Source organism: Cucurbita pepo, chromosome 2 (genome assembly GCF_057944985.1).
Source record: "Cucurbita pepo subsp. pepo isolate OVF chromosome 2, ASM5794498v1, whole genome shotgun sequence".
In the NCBI taxonomy this organism is placed as follows: domain Eukaryota; kingdom Viridiplantae; phylum Streptophyta; class Magnoliopsida; order Cucurbitales; family Cucurbitaceae; genus Cucurbita; species Cucurbita pepo.
In genome coordinates this window covers 4,229,813-4,240,155 of record NC_141799.1, presented here as the reverse complement: position 1 = coordinate 4,240,155, position 10,343 = coordinate 4,229,813, and the positions used below count along the sequence as shown (strand labels likewise).

General features: G+C 38.3%; 2 protein-coding genes across 3 annotated transcripts; one reads left to right on the top strand and one right to left on the bottom strand.

Moving 5' to 3' along the window:
• Positions 1-1,603: 1,603 nt before the first annotated feature.
• Positions 1,604-5,616, top strand: LOC111788001 (sodium/calcium exchanger NCL). Its single transcript, XM_023668131.2, has 7 exons — positions 1,604-2,182; positions 3,167-3,352; positions 3,595-3,776; positions 4,212-4,357; positions 4,444-4,720; positions 4,809-5,117; positions 5,198-5,616. Exons 1-7 carry the CDS (start codon positions 1,786-1,788, stop codon positions 5,444-5,446), a joined length of 1,746 nt encoding a protein of 581 aa, XP_023523899.2. The 5' UTR covers positions 1,604-1,785; the 3' UTR covers positions 5,447-5,616.
• A 416-nt stretch (positions 5,617-6,032) lies between these two features.
• On the bottom strand, positions 6,033-8,696 carry LOC111788000 (uncharacterized). 2 transcript variants are annotated; one of them, XM_023668128.2, is made up of 5 exons: positions 7,370-8,696; positions 7,179-7,298; positions 6,879-7,027; positions 6,452-6,626; positions 6,033-6,362 (listed from the first exon to the last, which is right to left on the bottom strand). In XM_023668128.2, exons 1-5 carry the CDS (start codon positions 8,036-8,038, stop codon positions 6,207-6,209), a joined length of 1,269 nt encoding a protein of 422 aa, XP_023523896.2. In that variant the 5' UTR covers positions 8,039-8,696; the 3' UTR covers positions 6,033-6,206. The 2 variants fall into 2 exon arrangements, with proteins under 2 accessions (XP_023523896.2, XP_023523897.2); XM_023668129.2 differs by having other exon boundaries at positions 6,879-7,021.
• Between the last annotated feature and the right edge of the window lie 1,647 nt (positions 8,697-10,343).

The following is a 10,343-nucleotide window of genomic DNA, read 5'->3' as shown; positions in this document are numbered from 1 at the left end:
CCACATAATTGCGTCGAATTAAAAAGAAATTAATTTCAATATAGATATTAAAAAACATATCCCGGTTAAATTATAAACTAAAGTTAAAACATTTAGAACATAAAGATATGTTAATTTTATAATTATATCAATTATACTCAATATTTTGTTGAAAGATAAAACTTTTTATTTTTATTTATAAATCCATGTAAGATATTTTTCAAAGAACCGAATATTTTATTTTATTGTAAGATTCAAAGAGTGAAGTAGATGGCTATGGCATTATCTAAAAAATAATAATAAGATAATGTAATATAATTTGCCAATGAAATTGAGCCACGTGCTGTCACCTTCACTCTGCAAATATTCTCCCTTCCCCTCCTTTTAATTTTTTAAAATTAAATTACAAATTTTTGTAACCACCTAGATCCACTGCTATTTGGGTTTTCGGTTACGGACTTTCACTCAAGGCTTTAAAATGCGTCTACTAGGGGAAGGTTTCCACACCGTTATAAATGGTGGGTTGTTTTCCTCCCCAACCAATGTGAGACATCACAATCCACCCCCTTCGGGGCCCAGCGTCCTCGCTGGCATTCTTTTCTTCCTCCAATCGATGTGGGACACTTCCCAAATCCACCCCCCTTTGGGGCCCATCGTCCTTACTGGCACGCCGCCTCTCCAAGTTAGATGAACACGACTCTCCACAATGGTATGATATTGTCCACTTCGAATGTAAACTCTCATGACTTTGCTTTGGGCTTCCCAAAACGTCTCATACCAATGGAGATAATATTCTTTGATTATAAACGCATGATCATTCCCTAAGTCAGCAGACGTGAGACTTTTCATCCAATACATATATTTCTTCAATAATCAAGATTTTCAATTTAAAAATCATTAATTTTTAAAATTCATTAGACTTTTGGTTGAGATCCCAAAAAAAACTTTAAATAATAAATCATAAGAGATACTTCCACATGTTACGTGCACATGAACCTATTAGACCAATATTATTTTCACGCTCCGTATGTCCTGTTGAACACTCTTATATCATGAAAGTCCTAATCACCTCTTTGCTTAGGTCTTGTCATATAAGCTCCATTCAGCCCGTGAATCTTTTATCTTTGCTCAGAACTATCTTACCCGAACTTAGTTAAATTAAACTCGATCTTTTCTTAATTCAAATTATTTTTTTTTAAAAAGAATATAAGATAAATTCTCCATCTTACGATTACACATGCTCGCGTTGTAAAGAAATTTATTTTATATAAATATTAAAAATAACAAATATATATATATTTTAAAGATGAGCGTAAAATTGAAAATTTATAATGTTATTAATATAAAATTATTTTTTTATATAATAAATCAATCAATTAATTTTTAAAAATATATCAACGTCTTAACCGACACAAAATTAATTTTTTTTAAAAATTTATTAATGGAATTCTTTAATTCATAATCCTCAATTTTATATTATGAAAAAAAAAAAACTTTATTCTAAATTATTATTATATGGACAATTTCCTTTTTCGAAAGAATAATTAAAAATAAATGAAATGATTTGATTATGCAAAAAACAAAATCATTTAGAATTTTCAACTTTTAATAATTAAATTAAATTCTTTCGTCTTCCTCGCGGTGAAGATCGTCCTCCTCACATGGAAGCACTGTAAGCCCCACAGGTTCAGTCTCAAAATCTCTGTCGCAATCCAATCGATCTTTCTTTTAAGCTAAACCCACAGCTCTGTTCTTCAAACCCACTTCATCTCTCTCGCTGCACCTCCTGATTTTGCTCCCATAGCCATGTCCAGACCTCCTCTGTATCTCATCTTCCTCCTCATTTTCTTCCTCTTCTGTGGTCAATCCCACAGCAGTCGATTTGCTTCCATTTCTTCTTCCTCTGATCTGGTCTCCGATGGCGTCAATGAATTGCAGGAAACCCCTTATTTGCGGCTTAATTCGTTGGAATCTGTCTCTGCGCCGGAGGAATCTTGTGAGGAGTCTTATGGGTTTCTTCCATGTACCACCTCTGTTTTGGGGAATCTGTTCTTGATTATCGTTTATGGGTATTTGATGTTCTTGGCTGCTAAGTATTTGTCTACTGGAAGCGAGCTCTTGTTGGAGATCTTGGGACCTGGAATTGTTGGGGGATTGTTCCTTCCTGCGCTTGGTGCTCTTCCTGATGCTATGCTGATTCTCGGTACTTGTTGCTTACTTTTTCACTTTGATGGGTTTTTGAAACATGATTTCTAGTATGTTAGATCACTGGGATTTGTGGAAAATGAATGATAGATCTGCATTTTACTTTGCTTTTCCATTTGTTCATCTTCATACGAACTGTTTGATCGCAGAAATTGACCCGAAAAGAAATCAGGGAGTTGTCTTTTGTTTATCTTGGCTACTTTTTCAAAGGTTTCGGTTATTGACCCGATAAAGTGTTTGTTTAAAGTTTCATTTGCTGCTATACTTCTACTTTGTTGGGTTTGAATTTGCTTGGCTCGCGGATCTCTCTGCTTTTGCTAATGCTCACTCTTGTAGCAATTTGTTGTTGATATCAACTTTATCGTACTTCAACTTTTGCTGATTTGATTTAAACCTCGTTGATCAGACCTCAACATCAAGAACCTGAATGATTTTCATTTCTTTTTCTTGAACCGGGATCTTTTCATAAGCGCAGCCCTTAGATTCCACACTGGGCTCGATTTTTTCCAAAACTTCATTCTTGCCACTCATGTTTTCAACATGGATTAGTCTGGTGAGATTCCACATCGAATCAAATCGGTTGGAGAGGGACACGAAACATTCCTTATGAGTGTGTGGTTGGACACGTTTTAGAAACCTTGAGAGGAAGCCCGGAGGAGAAAGACCAAAGAGGACAATATCTGCTGTGGGCTTGGTCTGTTACAAATGGTATCAGAGTCAAACACTGGACGGTGTGCCAGCGGGGACGTTGGACTCCCAAGAGGGAGGGTGGATTATGAGATCCCACATTGGTTGGAGAGGTGCACAAAACTTTCCTTAGTAGGGTGTAGAAACCTCTCCCAACAGACGCGTTTTAAAAACCTTGAGAGGAAGTCCAAAAGGGAAAGTCCGAGTACAATATCTGCTAGCGGTTACAAGTCTAATATCACCATCTATGCGTTATTTCCGATAACCCTCTAATCTTCTTTTTTTTTTTCTATAGTTTCTGGTCTTGCAGGAAGTGCTGAAGTGGCACAAAGCCAGGTTTCTGTGGGAATGGGCCTCTTAGCTGGTTCAACTGTCATGCTTCTCACACTCATCTGGGGCACATGTGTGATTGTCGGGAAGTGTGACCTTCAGGATTCAGTTGCCATAGATTTACAGGATACAAAAGGATTTAGCTTGACTGGTATGTCATTTTGCTTTCATACAATATACCTTTGTCATATGCTTTCATTAATATACCCGAAGAAACTCCAAGGTGTCTGTTTGTGTTCCTGTATGCCTCGTGTGCGCGCTACGACTATTTTCACGGGACAATTACTTGGCTGTGTTACATTTGGTTTGTGTTTTTTATGTTGTTCAAACAAGGATATCAAGATCTACAAAGATAAGGACATGTTTTTTACATTGTAATTTGTTCTTTGGCAGAATCTGGAGTGAGCACTGATATATGGACCAGCTATGCTGCCAGGATTATGGTTATATCTGTTGTTCCATTTTTAGTAGTTCAACTCCCACAATTGCTCAATTCAACTTCAGGAAGGCACTTGGCTGTGTTGATTGCTCTCATTATCTCTGTTTCAATGTTCATTATATATTGCCTTTACCAGGTGCGTTCTCTACTTCTTATCGTCTTTTTACGGTTCACTCGACAATTTATTTTCGTCTTTGGGAACTATTTGTCCGTACGTGGGGAGTAGAACAAGAGCTGATACATGAAGGAGGTAAGAGAAGCCGAGTTGGAGAGGTTAATGAGGAGTAAGAGTTTTCGCGAGATAAATAGGTGAAAAAGCAAATAGACTCTCTCTTCGTCTTCTGACTTTAACTCATTGTCCATAGTAGAGGTCTTTACAACCGTAATTCTAACTCAAATGAGCTTATCTTCCCTTCAAACGTCCTGAATTCGGTGAGCAAGAAACATCAGCGGCTATTCTAGTCTTCTCGAGTCGAATCATTTAGCTGCAACGGAAGGGTCGAGACCTTTACGTGTACTGACATGCTAAGAAACTTGATATCCACTTCATAAGTTGAAAAAATTTGTGCAGGTTTTCCAGCCATGGATTCAAAGGAGGAAACTTGCCTTTGTGAAGCACAAGCATGTTATATTCGGGCTCTTAAGACATTTAAAACAGCAAGCACTTGGAAGACTCCTGACAGAAAGTGGGGAACCAGATAAAGAAATAATAGACAAGTTAGTTCGTGGACACAAAAAGTTCAATCTTTCATTTACTGATTTCATCAGATTCTGATTGCTGCTCAATGAACATTCTATGACAGGCTATTTTCAAGAATCGACGTGAATAAGAATGGACTTCTTTCAGCTTCTGAACTGAGAGCGTTAATCGTTGGCATTCAGTTCGAGGCGATCGACTTAGATCATGATGATGCTGTTAACAAAATACTGAGCGACTTCGATACTTCTCGTGATTCCCATGTCGATGCTACCGAGTTTGCCAATGGGATCATTAGATGGCTAGCTCATGTACAAGGAGCAAGAACTGGCAGAGCTGATGATGGTCCTCACACAATGAAATACCTGCATAACTTTCATCAAGTAAGTTGTAACCTGGTCGGCGGTCGCTGTAATTTTCCTCTTGATTCTTACCGTCGCATTTCTGAAGCATGAGATGATGTATATATAGGAAACAAAGAGGGAGCATGATTTGCTGGATGTCGGGGAACAGAGCGACGAGGTTGTAGAGGGTGTCGAGGAGAGCAAGGGAGTGTTGATCAGAGCCATACTGTTCTTGTTGCTTGGAACAGCCATTGCTGCTGCCTTCGCCGATCCTTTGGTCGACGTTGTACATAACTTCTCCAATGCAACGAGTATCCCTGCGTTCTTCATTTCGTTTATCGCTTTGCCTTTAGCAACCAACTCCAGTGAAGCAGTCTCTGCTATAATCTTTGCAAGCCGTGACAAGCGAAAAACCGCCTCCTTAACATTTTCTGAGGTTTGTTCTTTCTTATATACTTAATATTGAAGTGTGCTGTGTGGGGAAGAATGATTGATATCTAAGCTTCCTTGGTGCAGTTATATGGAGCAGTGACAATGAACAATGTGCTTTGTCTATCTGTGTTCTTGGCTCTTGTTTATCTGAGAGGATTGGTTTGGAACTTTTCTTCTGAAGTATTGGTTATTCTGGTCGTTACGATGATCATGGGACTGCTCGGGAGCTTCCGAACCGCGTTCCCGCTGTGGACAGCCCTGGTGGCTCTCCTTCTATACCCCCTGTCTCTTGTGCTGGTATATGTCCTTGATTATGTGTTTGGTTGGTCATAGATGAGTTGGTGTGTTTGAGTTATATATATGTTCACAGGAGGTTTGTTGATCTAAATTTCCGGATGCTTTAGACACTCTGCTGAGCCTGTGTTAGAGAAACTCCACTGTTCTGCTCTCTTTTATTTGCTTTATTGTTCCTACTTTTGTCAATATATTTTGTTTTGGTACAACCGACACCTTTGATCACAGTGATACATAACAGGTCAAAATAGACAAATATTTATTAGCGGTGAACTAAAATTGTGAGGCTGACGACAATATATAACGAGCCAAAGTGGACAATATCTACTAGAGTGGGTTTGGGCTGTTACAAATAGTATCAGAGCCGACACCAAGTGATGTGCTAGCGAAGACACTAACCCCACGGGGTAGATTGTGAGATTAGATCTCACGTCGGTTGGAGAGAAGAACGAAACATTTCTTACAAGTGTGTGAAAACCTCTACTTAACAGGCTGACTGACGATATGTAACAGACCAAAGCAGACAATTTCTACTAACGATGGGCTTGAGCTGTTTCAAATGGTACTAGAGCTAGACTAGACACCAACCACACAGAAAATTAAAAACAAAAAGGGCAGCAAGAAGAAACCAACTTCAGGCTAAGATTTGGATTTCCTAACATAAATTTTGCATAATTTAACCAAAAACCAGAAGTTGTAAGAGAGTAACATACAGGTTTTGTAGCAATTGATTTCTAAGATATGATATGAACACCAGCCACTTTTGGTACCAACAACAAAGCATTAGCCTCTCTACCTTCTACAGCTTCAAATCTAGATCAACTCTTTCTCCAGCTTCGCCCTTGAACTTGTTGTTCACCGCCATCTCGCTCTCTCTTCTCGTTCTTGCCTCTGCAGGTGGAAGGAAGCTGTAGAACGGCTGCTTTCCCGTCGACCTGCCACGTCTCCCTCCTCCCTTCGACATATCAATCGAAAAAGAAACGATTTTCAGCAAAACACACAACCAAAGCTATGTAAACCATTACGCCCTCTCTCTTTTCTCACCTGAAAAGGATGCGGTTCGGAATTGGAATGCATATGGTTCTGCAGAAGCGGATAAGTTGGAGGGCAGTTGACATTGTTCGAGCTTGGACATGATGTCCAAGCAAGGCTAAGGAAGTTTCCTTTTAAGTCAGCATCTTCTTTGTCGTTTTCCAAGGAACTCGGTGTATGAACCTCTCTGCACATTGAAACAACACTTTTGGCATATATCATTGTATATGTAACAGCCAAGCCCACCACTAGCAGATATTATCCTACGTGCTTCCCTCAAGGTTTTTAAAACGCGTTTGTTAGAGATAGGTTTCCACACCCTTATAAAGAATGCTTGTGGGATCTCACAATCACCCGACAATATCTATTAGCGGTAGGCTTGAGCTGTTACAGTATATCTAGAGAATATAGAGTAAGATCAAATCAGAGTTTGTCGTACCGACAACTCAGTGCACTTCCACTGCCGTGCGAAGTAGAATCATTGGATCTATTTGGAATAGCTAAGGAAGAGTGGTTGTAATTGAAAGTCGGATCGGTTGGATTGTTTGGATTAAAGAGAGACAATCTGTTTGTGCCAACCATCTGTAACTACATAATTTACACAATCATTTTCATAGAAACAGCTATACTTTGAGCTAAACTAAATACTGAAATTCCACAAAACAAGAGCAGAGCATGTTTCAGTGGTGGATAATCAATCTCTCTAGAAAACCATAATGGTTAAAGTAAATGAATTCACCTTCTCTTCCTTGTCTGCCCAGATGGTTGAGTAGTTGCCATAACAATAGCTTTGGTTTGAAGGGGGCTCTATCTGGGTATTAAGGCCAGAAGACTGTGAAGTTGTTGAAGACACATTCACCTGCAAGTTCCATTAATCAAATAGGTATTAAAAAGAATACATTCAAAGAAAAAGAAGAACTCATGGATTACCATTGGAGAAGGTGAATGATTCTGCTGAGCTCTTTGAAGGAGTTCAGGGGAAGGCCAGGGAGGGCTAACTTCATAAGGGAAATCGAAATTCGAACGAAACGCCTGACCGGGATGGAACCCACAATTCTCCTTCTCAAGAGAGTATTCACAAGAGCTATGCCATTTGAGAGCATTTCCCTGCTCCAAAATAGAAAGTGCAGACAACCCAGTTTCAGATCCACCACTATTTGCTTGATCCACCAATGGAACAGTGAAAGAATCTTTAACAGCCATGTTAAGAACAGGCAGAGGAGGTCCAAACATTAAGGTGGAAGAGGAGAGACTCACTGGAGGGAGCGAGAGGAACGAAGACGAAGACGAAGATGAAGAACGATTGGATTGGCGAAAACCGGGGATCGGTAACGACATATAAGAGGAGGATTTAGTTGGTGATAATGGAGAAGGAGATGAAAAAATAGCAGCACCAGCACCAGAACCATTCTTCTGCTGTTCTTCTAATCTAATCCTCTCAAGCTGTGCAACACCAAGCCCTCTTTGAGGAACTTTCCTAGGCTTCGGCTTTAGTTTCTTAGAAGAAGATCTACCACTAATACCACCAATTGTCCCAAAACTCCCAAATCTATGATTAAAACACCTCCGTTTTTGCTCTTCTTCGCCCATTCCTATCATCTTCCATCTATGATTCAAAACAAAAACCTAAGATTCTAATAACTCCCGCCCTAGTTTCAGCTTTTTCAGTACTAAAACTAAAACCCTAGCTCTATAATCCACTTCACAAAGCATGAAGGATTCTGAACAAACAAGAACCAGATGTACAAAAATAAAAACAAAAACGGGCAAAAATCAACAGGAATTACAAGGATGGAAGCAGCAAAATGAAGCAAAAATCTCGCAGAGGAAGAGGAAGAAGAACAAAAAGATTCGAAAGAGTTAGATTGTTCTGAAATCCAGTTACATGTCCGGAAGAAAAAATCAAATGAAATCAAATGAATCGAAGAAGAAGGGGAAGATTTGAAAATAGGAATTAAGAGATTTAGAATAATACATAAGAGAGTGAGAAATCGATTAAGTCGCCCAAATCCTCGCTCCACTCTCCTGATTTGATGCGTAGACCGACTGTGATGGTGAAAAATGAGTCGTATGATCCATCCCCACTGCAATTTACTCATGTGGGTTTGGTTTGGTTTCCATCTAAATCTAAAACCCGTCTCCGAGATTTGCTCTCTCTGAAAAATTGGATTTTAGTTCCAACAAAAGCTCGAGGCCAACCCAACTTTACAACCCAATTCATCGCCTTTAGGTTGCCTTTCTTTTTCTTTTTGTCTTTCTTTTTTTCCTCCTTCCATTTTAATCCTTTGTCTTTTTTTTTCTTTTCTTTTTTTTTTTTTCATACAAAATATTGTTTTTTTAATGTTATAATCTTTTATGTTCTCCCTTGTCTGCTATCATCTATTGGGTTATATTTTTGCTGTATTTCCTTCTTTTTTTTTTTTTTTTTTTTCTTCATTTTCCAATCTCTAAAAATACCTTATGAGTCTCATCCATCATTAATTTACTCATTTTCCCTTTTTAAGCTCTGATTTTATCGACCATTTTAGAGACTAATATTAGACCGGTTTATTTCAACCTTTACTTAATATAATTATGAGAAAAAATATTTTTGAACTATTTCATATCTCTCCGCTACCTTTTCCACTTTCGTACATGTACCATGGAGCGAGCTAGGCATAAGGTGAGTATGGTACTGTGTAGGTGCCCCAATCGTGTTGGAAAGGGTTAAGGGCCTCCTGAACAGGGTCACTGTGTTGTAAATCCGTTCGTGAGATAGGGGCGTGAGACTACATAGGTTGATCGAGTAGCTGGCTGGCAGATTGACTTTATGATAATGTGAGAGGGTCTGTTAGCTAATAACAACCTTCCATGAATGATGTTCAAAATTAGCTCACACCATACTATCTCATGAGAACTTTATGAGGTAGTGCCTTAACCTATGTTACTAGTCATTCACTGCATGAGCAAAACAAGTTACCAAAATTAAGAACAAGAAAGTAGTTGACTCCGTAGATAGGACTTGTCACTCAGCAGATTTGCAACGCCAGAAAAGGATGAACTAGCTCCTCGAAATTTATAGTGGGTCCGTGAGCAAAAACACTCGAAGAAACTTCAGACACCCCAGATGCTCAAACAGCAGTAGAAACTAAACTCAAACTTCCCAGAGCCTAGAGTTAAGCTCGCAGATAAGTTAAAGATGTGATGAGAGCGTACAAGTAGGTTACTTCCTAGAGTATTTCTAAACTCACTCCTCCTTTTTTTCTCCCCGAACAGTGTTCGTTGCCGAAAAAAAAAAAAAAAAAAAAGACAAATATTATATTGAAAAAAATTCCCTTTCTCTTTTCATATTTAAACCATAAAATTATGAAAAAAATTAAAATTTATTCTTAAAACTTTATCCTGTTATTCTAAATAAGTGTTATAATCTCTAAAAAAGCTTCAACAGAACATTATAATTTTTACTCCAAAATAAAATTTAGTTTACAACATACGAGTCGTAAAACTCAAGGACAAAACACGTAGAACTCCACTTCAAATATGGTCGACTAAGTTATACAAATAAAACACAAAACACACATAAAGCTCCGAAAAGAACTCCAAAAGAAAATCTCACAACGAGTCTTTATTGAGCATGAGAAAGCAAGTTTAAAAAATTCGAAATAGATGTCACGATCCATTCTTAGAATTTGATTATATAAAACTTGCCACACTTATTCTCCTGTAAGTTATGGAGCAGAGCATCACACGGGTCTTCTCAAAATTACAGATTTGAGCACAATAAATGCAGCTATGTTAACAGAAGTGTTATAGAGATAAAATGTTGCAGGCTACTGGTATTAAGGGACAGGGCAACACATATGAACATAATAATAAATCACACGACATGTTTTCCAAATTATTACCCAAGTACTAGATAACATTG